Source organism: Prionailurus bengalensis, chromosome E4 (assembly GCF_016509475.1).
Source record: "Prionailurus bengalensis isolate Pbe53 chromosome E4, Fcat_Pben_1.1_paternal_pri, whole genome shotgun sequence".
In the NCBI taxonomy this organism is placed as follows: Eukaryota; Metazoa; Chordata; class Mammalia; order Carnivora; family Felidae; genus Prionailurus; species Prionailurus bengalensis.
The window spans coordinates 8,030,861-8,049,024 of record NC_057360.1 but is presented as its reverse complement, the minus strand read 5'-3'; the positions used below and the strand labels follow the sequence as shown (position 1 = coordinate 8,049,024).

General features: G+C 40.8%; 1 protein-coding gene across 1 annotated transcript in view; it reads right to left on the bottom strand.

The window, feature by feature from the left end:
* Positions 1-17,894, bottom strand: part of FH (fumarate hydratase) — a 31,162-nt gene extending 13,268 nt beyond the window's left edge. The window contains exons 1-5 of the mRNA XM_043569430.1: positions 17,701-17,894; positions 10,330-10,464; positions 7,775-7,885; positions 5,677-5,853; positions 2,700-2,882 (exon numbers count right to left, since the gene is read on the bottom strand). Coding sequence (XP_043425365.1) covers positions 2,700-2,882; positions 5,677-5,853; positions 7,775-7,885; positions 10,330-10,464; positions 17,701-17,826 — 732 coding nt within the window. The 5' untranslated portion in view covers positions 17,827-17,894. The remainder of the gene's footprint in view (positions 1-2,699; positions 2,883-5,676; positions 5,854-7,774; positions 7,886-10,329; positions 10,465-17,700) is intronic.
* Positions 17,895-18,164: the final 270 nt, after the last annotated feature.

The following is an 18,164-nucleotide window of genomic DNA, read 5'->3' as shown; positions in this document are numbered from 1 at the left end:
TTTCCTAATGGCTGACAAGTTACTCTGACTGCATGAGACAAGAATTCCTTTAAATATGTTTCAGCTACTAAGTTATGAGCTACCAAGTGGTATTTGTACTATTTTACTTCATATAATGAAAAAAGTATAAGGAAGAATGAGGATTTGTAAACCTATAAGGTGGGACGATGCCACTGAGGATGATATGTAGCCTGTTTATAATCTCCTCTTTTACTAGAAAGCAAAGAAAAACAACACGGAAAATCAGGCTTAAAAAAGAACTTTAATACATTAAACTGTTGGTTTATTTGCAGGTGATTTCTTATTTTTTGGTGTATCCTAGACAACTCTCCCATGACAAATGGAAACACAGACATTTTCTCCGAACAATTTCAGTTTATAAACCTAACAGAGAACAGAAAGGTGCTTCACAAGGTCTCAAGAAGCTGAATGACTCACTGAACAGCACAAGCAGCACAAGAAGGTAACAGGCTAGAGTAAGATTATAGCTTCAGGATGCAATTTAATTCTGCTCTTAATGTCACACTGGTTCTCAAAATAGGACACACTTTAAAAAGGTAGCCACAGAATTTCTTGTGTCTGAACACAGCAAGGCCCCTTTTAAGAATTATGCAGGGACACTGCTAGGAATTTACCCAAGGGATACAGGAGTACTGATGCATAGGGGCACGTGTACCCCAATGTTTATAGCAGCACTCTCAACAATAGCCAAATTATGGAAAGAGCCTACATATCCATCAACTGATGAATGGATAAAAAAAAAACGTGGTTTATATACACAATGGAGTACTACGTGGCAATGAGAAAGAATGAAATATGGCCCTTTGTAGCAACATGGATGGAACTGGAGAGTGTGATGCTAAGTGAAATAAGCCATACAGAGAAAGACAGATACCATATGGTTTCACTCTTATGTGGATCCTGAGAAACTTAACAGAAACCCATGGGGGAGGGGAAGGAAAAAAAAAAAAAAAGAAGTTAGAGTGGGAGAGAGCCAAAGCATAAGAGACTCTTAAAAACTGAGAACAAACTGAGGGTGATGGGGGGTGGGAGGGAGGGGAGGGTAGGTGATGGGTATTGAGGAGGGCACCTGTTGGGATGAGCACTGGGTGTTGTATGGAAACCAATTTGACAATAAACTTCATATACTGAAAAAGAAAAAAAAAAAGAATTATGCAGGGACAAAAGGCATAAACCAGAACTCAGCTGAGCAAGCCAGGATGTATGGTTACAGTAGAGTTGTCTTTTTTTCTGCCTAAAAACACTGAAAAACCATGAATACTTTTGATTAGTATTAGGATATATTACTATTTGAAAATAAAACATTTTAGGAGATATAATTCCTTTCAGGTAGACCTGATCCATCGATCCAGGATCACTAATACGTACACTGGCTGGATTCACTTAAGAAGTCTATTTTTACTGGGGAAAACCTGCATAAACTCAAAAGACAGTTCCAATAAAAGCAAGTGTAAATGCTCTGGTAAGATAAAGTAGAAGAGAAAACGGTTCTGACGTAACAGGGGGACTGATGATCTTACAGAGGAGGCTGACACAGCCCAACCAGACTTTGGCATGGTGGTTTTCCCACACGGGACAAACAGAAAGGAAAACATTAGAAACCAGGGGATCCTCCAGCTTCAGACACACACTGTTCCTCCGCGGGAACCATGCCTAGGGCTAAGAACCCACGATGCAAAGAGAAGACAGACCAAGCCTTCAGAGGCAGCTGAAGCCAGGGAGCTCGCTTCACTCCTAGCATCTGTATTCCAATTAATCATTTCATTTTCCTCACTCCTTCTGTAATGAGATTAAGCTAAGTAATCAAGCTTTTGCAGTGTTCATCCTAGTGAAACTACAAGTGAGAATCTTTTCAAGTAAGCAAGCAGCACACTCTCACCTCACCTCACCTCAATTTCTGCAACTCTATCACTTGATATTTGGTATATATAACCATCTTTTGGTATCAAATTTACGTATGCCCTATCTCCCAAACTAAACTATGAGAGAGTTTTACTATCAAAAACTATTATCCATATTCCCGTCATCTCCTTCACGGTGCATGCCATTAGACATTCTTCAAGGCACCGATCAAGAAACACAAAAATACCTTCTGGTATTTGGGGGAAGAGAGTAATCCTCTTTCACATGTGGCCCAATACAATCTTACAGAGTCAGATATGCCGTGATTAATCAATTTAAAAGTAATTTTTATGGAGCCTACAAATCTAGAGTAAGAGACAAAAGGAGACAAGATAATTGATCTTGGTGAAGGTGAAGATGGGGACGATGGCAGCTAACACCTGCACGTGCTTCTTACTGTGGTCCCCATGGTTCTAAGCACTTAGTGAACCAGTTCATTTGAACCTCACAACGACGCTATGATAGAGATAGCATTCTCCTCATTTTAAAGCTCAGAAAACTGAGGCACAGAAAGGCTAAATAATTTTCCCAAGGTCCCACAGCTTGTACTCAGCAACGCTAAGCTCTTGACCAGGCCCAACTGCCCCCAGACCGGCTCAGTGCTCCTCCCTCAGAGGATGTCAGTAAAGCTACTGAGTGGTTAATGCAGAGCAATCTGTTCCGGTGAACTCAACTGTGATGAACTTGGACCTCTGAACTAGTATGGTTTGGAGGGTAATGTGTCGGCCATCTGCAGCAACCCCCAAATTGAATCAAATCCAATGACACTCCTATACCTGCCCAAGAGTGAGTGGAACGGCGTCCTGGGTGTGAGTGCGCCCAATTTTGATGATCTGGGCAAACTCTTTGGATTTGGCTTCGAGAGCATCATGCAGCTTCTGTAGCCCTGGCAGGAGCACCTCATGGACTTCTACAGCAGCAGCAATGTGCATCGCTGTGGGAAAGGTATCATTCGAACTCTGTTGGAAAATTTCCAAAAAATGCAAAATGTTAAATCAGAAGCAACAAAAAACACACTTGAATATCCCTGTTAAACATCTCGCTAAATGACTACTCGAAACTCATGCATTTAGTGCTCAATTACATTTATGTGTGGCAAGTCAGAGGTCACTTGAGGTCAAATAAGAAGCAACCTGGTTTAACCAACTCAGGACTGGATTATATATGCAGCTTACTATCATATATTATTATTGTATCTGCTAATAAATGACAACAAAACCTAAAGAAGTACAATTAACAACTGCATGTAAGGAGAGAAATAATAAAACATCTTACAGTTATACAGTGCAAACAGTCCTTTACAAACATTTCTTCATTCATTAAACTTGAGGAAAATTCTTGTAAGATAGGTCAACACTTTAAAAATAGGAAGCCAATGGGGCGCCTGGGTGGCGCAGTCGGTTAAGCGTCCGACTTCAGCCAGGTCACGATCTCGCGGTCCGGGAGTTCGAGCCCCACGTCGGGCTCTGGGCTGATGGCTCGGAGCCTGGAGCCTGTTTCCGATTCTGTGTCTCCCTCTCTCTCTGCCCCTCCCCCGTTCATGCTCTGTCTCTCTCTGTCCCAAAAATAAATAAACGTTGAAAAAAAAAATTAAAAAAAAAAAAAAGTGTTTAAAAATAGGAAGCCAAGCTCTCAAAGATATGTGACTTGCCAAAATATTTAGGAACTGGCAGAACTGGGACCTGACAAGGTAGTTCACACTCCACGCTCTGTAATCAACTGAAACCCCATACTTTTAAACTATTATGTTATTTAAAATGATATATTGTAACTTTTTACTATGGAAAATATCAAACCACTCAGAAAAGTAGAGTGAATGGTATAATAAACACTCAAGTACCTACACCAAAATTCGAACAATTATCAGCACAAGCCAATCTTGCCTCACCTGTAGCTCTACCCAACTCCTCCATCAGACCATACATACTGGATTATTCTCATGCAGACTTCAGACTGAAGTATATATAAAAGTTTATATTTAATTGCAAGTAATAAGTTTGAAAAATCCTTCATACAATAAATTTATGTGAAAACACTTCCCCATTAACATTTAAAAATATATTAAATAACACCTGGCACCAGATCTTGAGTTCTAAATATTTTCCAGTAAGATCCTCTAAGAGTTCCTTGGAAAAATGGGTGCTGACGGGGGCTAGGACAGGGAAAACACTGATGAGCATGGAACACCTAGTGGTATAAGAAAGCAAAGAACTGCTTTAAAAAAAAAAAAAAAGAAAGAAAAAAAAAAGGATGGCGGCACATCCAAAGGACACAGGGCCAACCCAGAGGGCTTCCAAAGCTGGAACGATGTGAGCAACAACATAAGTAACAGTACTGGGTTAGGACCTTAGGAATAAAATAAATATTCGCGAATTCATGTCGATACACATCAACAGTTAAATAAATATGTAAGTGGCGGGGGGGGGGTAGACAGAAGAGGACAAATCTTTACAGACAAGTTTCAATAAATACATGCAGAAGGACTGAGAGGAGTAGAAAATCACCACTAAAACGCCACTGTAGTAACTGCTATAGGCAAGATCCACTATTGCATGCTAACACTGGTGGGCAAAAGTTTAAGGAGAAAGAAGATATTTGCAGTCTAAACATTACATATCAATTCTGTGTTGATTTTAACATATGACCAAAAATTTCTTGATACTACTTCCTTTAGCAAGTGAAGCTTAAGTGCCAATGCCTGAGCACAGGCAGATGTCAGTGACTCACTTCCAACAGAAAATGGAAGGTGGGGAAGCCCTGCAGACCCCGCCTAACCAAGTGATTAAAGTTCGTATCACCAGTCCCAAGTCACATGCCATCACATACCCCTGCCGTGAAGCAAGAAGAGCCCTTCACTTCTGAACAGTCTTCCCCAAACCCACAGCCTCTGTCCAATTATGAGAGAGTATCAAACAAACCCAAACTGAGGGACGTTCCACCAAATACCTGACCGCTACTTTCACAAGTGTCAAGGAGACAAAAGACAAACTGTCGAGAGACTGGAGTGGACTAAGAGAACATGACTAAACGCAATGTGTAGTCTGGACTGCATCTTGCAAGAAAAAAAAAGATATTGGTAGAAAACTAGGGAAATCCTAAAAACGTCTGTTTAGTTAATAGTATTGTATACCAATATTAATTTCATTGCGTGGTAAACATACCAGGGTTATAAAAAATGTTTAACATTAAGGGAAACTGAGAGAAGGGTATACAGGAACCCTTTGAGGTATCTTTGTAATTCTTTCAGAATTCTAAAATTACTTAAAAATAAAGAGCTTTTAAAAAATAAACCAAATAATGCGGCGCCCGGGTGGCTCAGTCAGTTAAGCCTCTGACTTCGGCTCAGGTCATGATCTCGCAGTCTCTGAGTTCGAGCCCTGCATCCGGGTCTGTGCTGACAGCTTAGAGTCTGGAGTCTGCTTCGGATTCTATGTCTCCCTTTCTCTCTGGCCCTCCCCTGCTCACACTCTCTCTCTCTCTCTCAAATAGGAATACACATTAATAAACAAACAAACCAAACAATACAAATATACATACACTAAATTCAGGTGTCCTAATAGGGATTTTTATGAAATTTAAGACATAGACCCAAGATTCTTAAAAGAAATAAGAACCCATGTAAGAAGTCCTTTCTACTAAAGAATATAAGCCAAACGAAGCTTCTTTGCCAAAAAGCTAACGCCTGTTTTACAAGAATAATCTCAGGTATTCTTTTCAATTTATAACAAAGAAAAGAGGAGATGGTCCACTGACCTGGCTTTTATTAACGTGATCATTGGGATGCACAGGCTTCTTGCTACCAAGTTCACCTCCCAGCATTTCAATTGCTCTATTGCTAATGACTTCATTTACATTCATATTTGTCTGGGTTCCTGATCCAGTCTGCCATACCACAAGTGGAAAATGATCATTTAATTTACCTTCAGCTACCTGCAGAAAAACAAATTTAAGAAATGAGTTTTTAAAAATAAGCAGCATTCAATATTCACGTAAACTACCATAATCAACTACAAGTAAGTGATCGCCTATAAAGTGCTATTTAAAGATGCCCACTTCTCTCACATGCTACATGATTTTCAGATGGTGCTGCACAGCTTGTGGTTGTCCAGGAAGTCCAAGCTTCAGGATCCCATGTTCCAACCACCGCCACTTATAAAACGAAAATTTCATCTATTCTGAAAGATGCAATTTCATGGATTCCAAATGAAAACTGAATCAAAGCTATCTTTCTTCTGTATCTCCAACTGCCTCTTCTAATAACATCCAGATAGGGCCACCTGTAAAGGCTGGCACATGTGGTAAGTTTTTAGGTACACTGACTGCAGTGCTCAGCGGGAACATCCAACAGATGTTACAGCTGGAGTCAGCATGATAATGAACGAATTACTTGAAAATGAGTTTGCTGATAGTTACTTCACTGCAGATGTCCAATGAGTAGCAACTGCCAAGTGCAGAGACATACACACAGTCCAGATCTGTCCCTGCTTCTGTCATATTTTTATGTGTCAGTTCTTGAATTATAAGCTCTCTAAGAGAGTTAGTGGTTAACTTCAGCTTCTAGCATGATTTTAGCTTGAAAAAAATCAGCATGCACCTTAGAAAATTAGCACCTTAAATAATTAGGTCATTTAAAATTTTTTTTTTTCCAACATTTATTTATTTTTGGGACAGAGAGAGACAGAGCATGAACGGGGGAGGGGCAGAGAGAGAGGGAGACACAGAATCGGAAACAGGCTCCAGGCTCTGAGCCATCAGCCCAGAGCCTGACGCGGGGCTCGAACTCCCAGACCGCGAGATCGTGACCTGGCTGAAGTCAGACGCTTAACCGACTGCGCCACCCAGGCGCCCCAATAATTAGTTCATTTTAAAGTAAAACTTTTTTCCTAGTTATATAAAAATAACAGATGATCAGTGTGGAACATTTTGAGAAGTGAAAATGTTGTAAATTACAACAGCCCTACCCCTCAGGAACAGTGACTCTCGGCACACAATTACGATCATTAAATATATTTATTTAGGGGCACCTGAGAGGCTCAGTCGGCTAAGCGTCTGACTTTGGCTCAGGTCATGATCTCATGGTTCATGAGTTCAAGCCTCATGTCAGGCTCTGTGCTGATAGCTCAGAGCCTGGAGCCTGATACAGATTCTGGGTCCCCCTCTCTCTCTGCCCCTCCCCTGCTCATGCTCTCTCTCCTCTCTCAAAATAAATAAATATTAAAAAAAATATTTTTTAATTTTTAAAAATAAATGAATACATATTTTACTACTCTCCCCACCCCATACTTCTTTCATGCTAGGTTTATCCTAGAACATTCTTCAAGAAACCAATTTTCTATCACTTCACAATATAACTTGTATAAGCATCTGTTATGGTCGGATACAGTCTAATTTGTTACTATCATAAATAGTACTGCAATGAACACCAGTATATATACAGTTTTTTAACTGTTATCTCTGACTATGTCCTTAAGATTACATGAAAAGTGGATTAGTGACACTACATCTCCATACATATCATCATCATCATCAAATAACCAACTAGTTTTAAAAGGAATCATGTATACATAAAATAGTCAAATAACACCGCCTCTTCAAGTTTTCTTTAAATTATATAAATTAAAAGGAAAAGTCAAGAGAATTAAAAAGGCATAAGATCATCCAGAAATTCTGCCACAATATTTTAAGCACCATATTAATATTCATCCTAACCAAACAAGAAGGCTGCCACATTACCCTGAAATTCATTAACTCAGGAACTCAGTGGCCCTTTCCTCCGCCCGGCCCTGACAGCATCTCGTAAACGCAAGGGGCCTGATGCCACTGCGTAAACAGCACACTTATGGGCTCCTACCTCATCGGCTGCCTTCATTATCGCATTAGCAATCTTCGAATCGAGACCATAATCCTGGTTTACTTCAGCAGCCGCTCGCTTCAAGATGCCAAAAGCTTTTATAACTGGGATCTAAAATGAATCGGAAAAACATCTCAAATTATCACGTTTTGTTTAGCATAAAAAATTAAGATTAATATTTTATGCAAGTGCAAAAACTAAGTAAATGCTAACTGAAGCAACACTACAGTAACATAGGATTACAGACAGACAGGCGTGGAATGGACCAAGATTCGTCATGTATCTGTTTAGGGAACCAAACAAAAGCAAGTATGTTGACTCGTTTTACACGTGTGTGTATTCCCTCCACACAAACACGTGCACATATGCAATGTACCTACCACTCCTCCTGCTTTTTTATAATATGTTATAATGTATGTGTGCTTATATACATAAAAACAAACGGTGCTCAATCATTTCACCAGCAAGCACCATTATTTTCCCTCACTGGATCTCATACCACATCATTATTTTTCTTTTTTCTCTTTAAAAGCAATAAAAATAAAAGTAATATTTAACTGCCAATAAGTTTTAAATAACCAGTTATTAAATGGGTATCATTTCATCCCGAAGTCACAAAGCATGATATTCTAGTTATTGAGGGCTTGACACTCTGTAAGTCATTGAATATTTCTTCAAGCCCAGGGTACTACACACTGATACATCTAACTGAATTTCAAACCCTTTCAGTTTGCAGATCTCTTCACTTCCGGCTCGGAATCACCTCACCAAATTTAAAGGGATGAAACCGAGTAACTTTTGATGACGTTTTAAGGAAATGATATCTGGTTTTTGTAAGATGAAAGAATTATGTGTTCTTGCCAAAATTAACAGTGCAGACGGTAGTCTGGATTCCATCCTCCCCTGTTCATGCATGTGCTCTAAGTAAATAAACCTAATAAAAAATTTTTTTTTAAAAAACATGAAACAGATGGGAATTGAAATTTCTACAGGGGCACACTGGTGGTGGCTTAAACTACTGCCAAAGTCATAAGTGACAGCCTGTCAGCTCTGGCCGTCCAAATGAAGTGACTCACCCCAGTGTCCACAGACTCGTAAAAATGAAAGAGGGTCACAGCAGAGTTTCACTGAACACTACCACAATGAAATGGTAAAAGGACACTGGGGAGAAAAGAAGGGTCTCATTATTCTTAATTGACTCACATTGGAGGTTCATGATCTTTTTTGGTTTCGTTTTCCGTTGGACCTCAGGGGCAAAGGGCTGGGTTTACTCATACTACTCAGGTCAGGGCACATCATCGTCTGCTTTACATTTTTAAAAGTTCAGGATCTTGACGGAGATGAGACAAAACGTGACAAAACAAGATACCCCACAAGTCCACCTTTGACAGACGTGTCATGTGCATAGCTGCCCAGTCTCTGGAGCAGCAGTGGCAATCCCACCCCCCAGAACCCCATCCCTCGCCGCCTGAAGCAGGACCATTAAGAAGTGACATGCTTACTCCTACCAACACTGATGACGACTGACCTCCTTAATCCCAAGAGTTGAACTAGATGAGGATATTTTAGGATCAGCTGCTACCCTCTGTCGCCTAACCACGTCGTCTGACCCGAGTTTACCTCACCACCAAGACAGCTGTCAGTGACAATGACAAAAAAAGACTTTCTTCAAAGAAGAGTCAACTGTAGCCACTTGTAAAATCGTATAAGCCTGTCAGAGATTCAGTCGTAAAGGCTTGGGAATGGGTTGAAGTTCCACATGGAAGTTAAAATTATTGTATGGTAAAAGTGTATTTAGAAGACAGCTATTAAACCGTATCTCACCGGAGGAGGGCTGGCTACTCCTAGGCTCCTACCCTACCTTGCACTGTGGCACCGACTAGTGCTCACAGTGCAGATGGGCTCCAGCAGCACAGGTAGTCTACTCCTTCAGCTCTTTTCACACTCTGACATCTCTGAAACCAAGGCACATCAATGACACGTCACAGCTCTGACAGCCCTTCTTTTCTGGGGCTACAGAATGGTGTATCTTCTAACTGACGTCATCTTAAATTTAGCGAAACATGGTAGAAAGTTTTCTAATCAATCATTCGTGTAGCAATGAACATATACTTATATATTACCTATTATATGCCAGATATGGTTAAGAAGAATATTTTTATGTATTTGTGTATGCTTTCCTAGAAACTGCAACCAAGAAAGATAGAAAATATAGTATTGAAGAAAAATGTTTTCTTTTAAACCAGTTTAAAAAATTAAGTATTGAAACTAAAAATGTTTAAACTGTAAAATTCTAGTAAAAATCTGAATAATCCCAGCAAGAATAAAAAGACAAGTCACTGAGTTCTATCAAATAAAACTCTAAAATATTCAAAGTCACAGCTCAAAATAATAGTATTAAAGTTCAAAACGGTCTTTGATATTTTAAAGAGAAATATCTTACTGTTCACAAAGCCAGTTACATAATAACTTCATGTTTTAACTCTGTAAAGTATTTATTTATAGAGTAAAGTGACTCATTTGAATAAAGCCAATACTTCCACAAAACCACTTACTGGCATGCGCTCCGTCACACCTCCAATTTTAAAGTTCATCGTGGATCTCACAGTCTGGGCGCCATAATACTTATCATTTGGGACCTTGAGTTCACCAAAGGTATCAAACTCTATCCGAAAGGAATTTTGGCTTGCCTAAAGAGAAAAATAAGACGCTATTATAGCTTAAAAAGAAACCGAGTATCAAAGCAATAACACCCTGTCAGCTGTAAGGGGAAAGAAACCTTAGTGAGTACCACAAAGACCAAAAAATCCCATTGGATTCTCATTCTACTACCCAGTTCTTTTCTTGAGAATTTTTTGTCATTTTTTTTTTTCAATTTGGATACAGTTGGCACACACAATGTCACATTAGTTTCAGGTGTCCAACATGATGACTCCACAACTCTATGTCCATGCTGTGCCCGCCACAGTACAGCTACCCTCTATCACCACACAACACTATTACAATACCATGGACTATTGCCTTATGCCGTACCTTTTATTCTGGTGATTTATTCATTCCATACCTGAAAACCTGTACCTTCACCCATTTTGCCCACCTCCCCCATCCCCCACCTCTTTGGCAACCAGCAGTTGGTGCTCTGCATTTATGGGTCTGATTCTGCTTTGTGTTTATTCCTTTGTTTTTAAAATTCCACATAGAAGTGAAATCATGTGGTATTTGTCTTTCTCTGACTTATTTCACTTAGAATCGTACCCTCTAGGTCCATCCATGTTGCAAACGTCAAGATCTCATTTTTTGATGGCTGAGTAATATTCCACTGTGTATATATATATCACACCTTGTTTATCCATTGGTCTATCAACGGACAGGTGGGCTGTTTCCATATCTTGGCTGTTGTAAGTAGTGCTATGATAAACACAAGGGTGTATCTATCTTTTTGAATTTTTTTCATTTTCTTTGGGTAAATACCCAGTAGCGGAATTACTGGATCTTATGGCACCCTTATTTTTAGTTTTTTGAGGATTCTCCGTACTGTTTTCTACAGTGGCCACACCAGTTGCATTCCCATCAAAAGTGCACAAGGGTTCCTCTTTCTCTACATCCTCACCAACACTTATTTCTTGTCTTTTTGATGCTAACCATTCTGACAGGTGTAAGGTAATATACATAATTGTGGTTTTGATTTGGAGTTCCTTGAAAATTAGTGATGTTGAGCATCCTTTCATGTCTCTGTTGGCCATTTACACATCTTCCTTGGACAAATGTCTACTCAGGTCCTCTGCCCATTTTCAATCAGATTATTTGGGCTTTTTGGTGTTGGGTAACTTCTTTATATATTTTGGACATTAACCTCTTATCAGATATCATTTGCAAAGACTGCAGATTTTAAGGACAGACTGTAGAATTCACATGCTATGCCGAGGTGAAATAAAGGACAGACTCTGAAGTAAAAATAATAGTCTTTTCCAGTTCAGAAGTATATCTCCTTTAGGAAAAGCTTTGACCAATGCAATGTACAGTACTTGGGTTAATCTTTATTTTACAGGAAACTTTAGAAAACGGCCTAAAATGATACTTTAAAGGTTGTAAATGTTACATACTGAAGCAGAGCTCAGCCATGGTCTACAAATACCAGGCATGACAGATAGATGAGTGCAATATCAACAGCCCAGGCTTTGCAGTCAAGACAGCCCCCCACTTAGTAGCTGTGTCACCTTCAACAAGTCAACTTCTCTCATCTATAAATTAAATGTACAGACAAGGGAGGATGGGCTAGGTCAGTTCTTAACCTTTTCAGGGCAATGGAACCCTTTGAAAATATGAGGAAAGCTATGGATCCTTTCTCTAGGAAAATGAACACAAATACATATGCTGTATGCAAAATCTTACATATGATTTTAGAGAGTTTGTATCTTGAAGCCAATCCACTACCCAGAATAAGAACCCATGATCCCAAGTCCCTATTATGGAGACTCCAAGATTCTTTTTTTTTTTTCAATATATGAAATTTATTGTCAAATTGGTTTCCATATAACACCCGTGCTCATCCCAAAAGGTGCCCTCCTCAATACCCATCACCCACCCTCCCCTCCCTCCCACCCCCCATCAACCCTCAGTTTGTTCTCAGTTTTTAAGTGGCGACTCCAAGATTCTATCAAGTACATCAACTTATACTAATAAAAAATTTAAAAATATATATATTTATACTAATAAAAAATTAACTGCTCAACAAATATTTTAGAATACTATAAAAAAGACTTACTGTAAAATAATAAAAAGTTGGAATTTACATGATACTTTATAGCAAGGAGTCTCCAGAGAGATACTCAGAGCTTTAATCAGTGTGCATTAATTATGAAATAAACATGGCCAGATGATTCAAAAGATTTAAAAATTCCTAGCCAAGTAATTCTGTTTTACTAATAGTCCTCTGAAAAAGAAAAACATAATTTGTAGTTATACCCTGGGACTAGACAGATTTACAAAACCCTTTATATGTTATAAAGCCTTTTGGATTGCAGAAACAGAAAAGTATCATTGTATCTATGTAGACATATAGTAGTATTACCAATGAGGTACATTTTCTTCTATTGTCTAAGTCTGTGGAGGACTAGCTTAAGCCAGTAAGAAGCAGCAGCTAATAAAAATAATCACACCTCAGCATTCAGTATGCTATGCAGCAAACTCTTTTCAAACATCACTTTATCTGATTTTTATAATCACTCTAGGAAACTGTGCTATTACATCTGCACCTCAGAGGAACTGGAGATTTGGAGAGATTAAATAATCTCAGGAGATCACCCAGTTAGCAAGGGGAAAGACCTGAAACCCTCAAAGCCTGGACTGGCAAAACCCAAAAGCTGTTTGGATTTACTACTTTTTTATTACTACTTCCGTAAGCCAAGACACAGAGGGAGTAACTCCAGACTGGCCACAACAGAGCCTTGAGTTGTGCCCCTAACCCTGAAGAATAAAAGGAGGTGGACATGTGTGGTTAGATTTTTCTCTAACAGAGCTTGGTTATACTGACACCACTATACATCACTATAACTTGCTTCCTACCCTGTAGACCCAAAGCACCTGGGGCTCTGTATCTCCAAAGCACTAATGAAAATATTTTGCATTACGATCTCTGTTTTAGGTAGCCTAAATAAATCTTCACGTATGTTAAAGTATACTTTGACCGGATGACACTAGCAATGACAGACAGCAGGGGCACTCAACTCATAAACTCAGTGTTCTTCTTCTCATCACCTTGTTGGGAGACAGCAACAAGATGCCAGCTCTAAAAGAAGAATGGTTTCCATCAGTCACTTGTGAAATCAGGTTCAACCCCTTAGATTTACATCACCACTTTCTGCTTCAAAATTATTAAATTCTCGGGGCGCCTGGGTGGCTCAGTCGGTTGAGCGGCCGACTTTGGCTCAGGTCATGATCTCGCATTCCGTGAGTTCAAGCCCTGCGTCGGGCTCTGTGCTGACAGCTCAGAGCCGGGAGCCCGTTTCAGATTCTGTGTCTCCCTCTCTCCGACCCTCCCCCATTCATGCTCTGTCTCTGTCTCAAAAATAAATAAACATTAAAAAAATTTTTTTTCAAAATTATTAAATTCTCATCATAAAACAGCAGTATCTTTGCCCCCTAAAAACTGGTTGCTATGATGAAACTCAGATCCATTAAAAGTTACTTGAAAGATCTAGACGAATACATTTTACCATGTTCTTCAGCTTAAACCTTAACAATTTTTGTATTCCAAATCAAGAAACAACAACCTAATCAAATTCTAGGATCCTGACAGTGATCATTAAAAAAGTACAGAAGTCAATCATGGCCCAAATCACAATCTCAGCAAAAACTTCCAAAAATATGCTTACTGTCCCTATAATAAAAATAAACATCCCAAATTTGCAACAATAAACACCGTCTGCAGCAGCTTAGCTAGCTAATAACAAATTCCAAAAAGCCAAACAGTTATCTCTTCATTTAACCCCAGGAAATATATAGGTTGCACCCATTTGTTGAACAGAAACTGAAGCAATGCTGTAAAACACTTTGAAAGGCACCAGGAATTAGAGAAAAACTGTCAGAGGAGGCTATGCTTATGTGGAGTTAGCATCAGTTAGATAAGCACATATATATCCATATCCATATATATATATATGGATATGGATAGGGGAACAACGAACCAGGTAACTGCCAGGTCTCTTCAAACATTCTTTCAAATGTTCTTTACAATAATAACCCACAGAAAAAACCTTCCGACAGTGATCTGGTACATACATAAACACGTGCATACACGCACACAAGGCTGAAACAAAAATTTCATGAAACAGTATGTTACACACCCGTATTTTCCATTCTATGCCATTCTATTAAAATATTAATAATAATAATAATAATAATAATAATACTGGTAGCTACCCACTACACTGATTCCACCATCTACCTATGTGTCCACTTGAGGTCTGAAAAGCACTCGTGTGGTTTTCAAAATCTTCCACATTATCACATACATCATCTCTTCCCAGTGGCCTGGGCATGAAGAGAATGCTCATCCTCAAATAACTGAAAATTGTCAGTGCTTTTGAGGATGAAGTGATGAATGGCATCTCTTAAATAGAAGTTTTTAATTCATATAATCCACTGTTACAAAAAAGTAGCATTTCTGAAAACCATGCCTTCTTATGCCATAATTCAGAGAGTTTCTAGCAGAAGGCAGTTCATCACTTCAGGTATTTAACACCATGGCTTAAAGAGTTTAACCAGGGGCGCCTGGGTGGCTCAGTCGGTTAAGCGGCCAACTTCGGCTCAGGTCATGATCTCTTGGTCTGTGAGTTTGAGCCCCGCGTCGGCTCTGTGCTGACAGCTCAGAGCCTGGAGCCTATTTCAGATTCTGTCTCCCTCTCTCTGACCCTCCCCTGTTCATGCTCTGTCTCTCCCTGTCTCAAAAAAATAAATAAAACGTTTAAAAAAATTAAAAAAAAAAAGAATAAAAAAAATAAAGAGTTTAACCAGCTGGGCATGAGGCAGACACAAAGTGTGACTTCCCAATGGTTCCTGTGAGGCTTGTGCTCATTTAAAATCAGCCCCCCTTCCGGAGAAGCATGAAGGGTAATGGTCCTGTTCTCTGCAGGCTTATTGCCATTAAGACACAGAAATACCATGTACTGTTAGCAGCCACTAACTCAGGAACCTCAGAAATTGATGAAATGGTCTCAAAATTTGCATGCCAGTCTAAACCAGAAAAGTCAATAAATACAGGCCTCGAGCCTCTAAGATGTCCCCCTGCACATGCATGTGTAAGATAACCATTAACTAAACCCTGGCACTTTCTAAAGAAATGTCTTTCAGATTCTCAGTTCCAGGTGGTTTAAAAGAATATTCAGTGTTCAAGAAAATCCAAATCATTTCTCATGTAAAAAGACAACCTCCAAAGATAAAAATCCAAAGTTTGACTTCACAGCGTTTGGGTTTTAAGTTTCTTTCAGGAAAACTCTGGCTCAACTTAAAATATAGGGTGACCACAAAGTCTTGCAATACTGGCAAATATACAATAACTGTTTTATTGCTATTACATTGTAATATAGAAGATATAATCTGTTTCCAGTCTTCATGGCCATCCTGCAGACCATTAAGGAAATACAGAAAAGAAACTTTAAAAGACGTGGGGCTTTCCATCCACCATGCCAGCAAGGCACTGTCAAAGCTGGTCTCCACTACATGTTCTCACTCTCACTGTGCTATTTCTCCTAGGCAGTATTTATCACATTGTAATTAACTGTGCATCATTTCTTTCCTTATTTAAACACCCCCAGTAGTCTCTAAACTCTATGCTTGTAGCAACTGTCTTTTTCAAAGGGCCTGATACATAGCAGGTGTTCAATAAATGCATTATCTTATGCTTGTAGTGACTGTCTTTTTCACAGGACTCAGATGCACAGCCTGCACTCAATAAATGCTACCTTCCTAGTGGATCAACATTTATGGCTCATTTGGATACAAGGTAACGTAGGGCATTTATGGTTATGTAAATTCTCAACAGTAGCAATAAAAAAAAAAAGCTTTTAATAAAATCAACACAAAGATTTTGAACTGAGATTACAGGGCAAAAGATAGATTTGGAATTACGGGGGAGGGGGGAATCCTACCTCCATTTGATCTTAGCTAACATTACAACATTAAAAAAGCAAGGCAGTGCTATTTTTTTCAATATTTATAACAGGACAGATTCAGTTCTCCAGCCGCAAATTCCCTTTTTACAAAACAGTAAAAAATACATACATGTTTTAAAGGCTCTAAATGCACTAAAATTATTAGAGCAGGAAACTGCAGGAATATGAAGCAGCCCTGATTTTGTAGTTTCAAGTACAGTAATGCCATGAAATTATCTTAAAGTTCACAGTTCGGAACATGTCTTGGGCCTCTGAAATATGCTAGATGGAGGCATTTATTTAATGAGCACCTACTATTGCCAAACACTGTCAAAGTACTTTCACATGGGCAATCTTGCTGGGTTCCTGTTATTATTTCCATTTTACATGCAGAAACTGAGGCACAAAGACAAGTTGCCCCAAATCTGAACTTTGAGCAGCAGAGTAGGGTTTGAAATCACATCTCTGACTGCAGAGCTCAAACTACAGCACGGTGAACTTGTGCAGAACTGTACCTCTTACTAAACTACCACTTATTCTCCAAACTCCTCCTACCAATACGCGTGCGCCTAGGTATTTAAAACGCTCGTCAAAGCCCAAACTACTGAAGGTGACACTCGAACAGGCAAAGGACTTGAACTTGGACCTTTACGTTCCTTTGGTCTTTCTGAATTAAAAAATACTGACTCAGCCACAGTTAGATGCCATCCAATCTTCCCTAACATACCTAAGGACACTCTGTCCCCCTCAACAAATTTCAAGGTTTTACAAAAGTGGGGAAAACCATCGTCAGCCTACCAAAATTGGCAACTTCGTGAAAAGTAAAATCTTTGACGTTCCCAGGAACCTTCAACCCCACCCCGAGGCCCGAAAGAAGTTCACCGCCCAGTGGTGATAAGAGGCCGCAGGTCCGGGCCGACGATCAGCACTGGGCCTGCTCAGGGGCAGGGGCGGCAGCGGCCCTCGTCCCCCGCCTCCCACCCCGGCACAGTCCCCAGGGCAGCGCCCCAGGGTGGGGGCCTCCGCACCGGCTGGATCGCCGCAGAACCACCCCAGGGGTCCCCGCAGGACCCTCGCCGGCGGCTGCAGCCCCGGCCCACGCGCTCACCCGGGGAGGAGGCGGCGCTACGAGGCCCGGAAGCCCGCCACGCGGGCGCGCGGCCCAGGCCGGGGTCGGCCGGGACGCCGCGGGAATCCCTCCCGCCTGCCGGGCCGGCGAGCCGGAGGGCTGAAGGTCACCGCGGGGAGGCCGGGGCTCGGGCGGCCAGCGCTCACCATTCCGGCGGCGTTCGGGGCCCGCAGTGGGAGGACCGGCACGCCTCCGAGGCCGGGAGCTGAGGCTGAGCCGGGAGGCCGCACGAGGCGACGCGAGCGCGCGAGGAGTCGGACGACGCGGTACATGGTGCACCGGGAGCCTGGGTGGAATTTGGGGGCGGCTGAGGCCACGCCTCCACGCCCGCTGTCTGAACACACCCCTCCCACGGCGCCTCGCTCTTATCCAATCAAGCCGAGGGGGTGGGGTGGGGCCAATCGTGAATGGCCAGGAAAGAGAGAGGGGGCGGGCTTACCTCCCGTGTAGTTGGGCGGACCCTGGAAGCCCTCGGCTGCATTGGAAACTAGAGAGAAGGGAATTATGGGCAAGGAAGTTTACGTGGAAACCTCTTTGAAACAGCTTGATCGCTGTTTGAGGCAGAGGGAAGGCGAGAGTATTAGCTGGTGAATGAGTCAGTGTTGGTTGA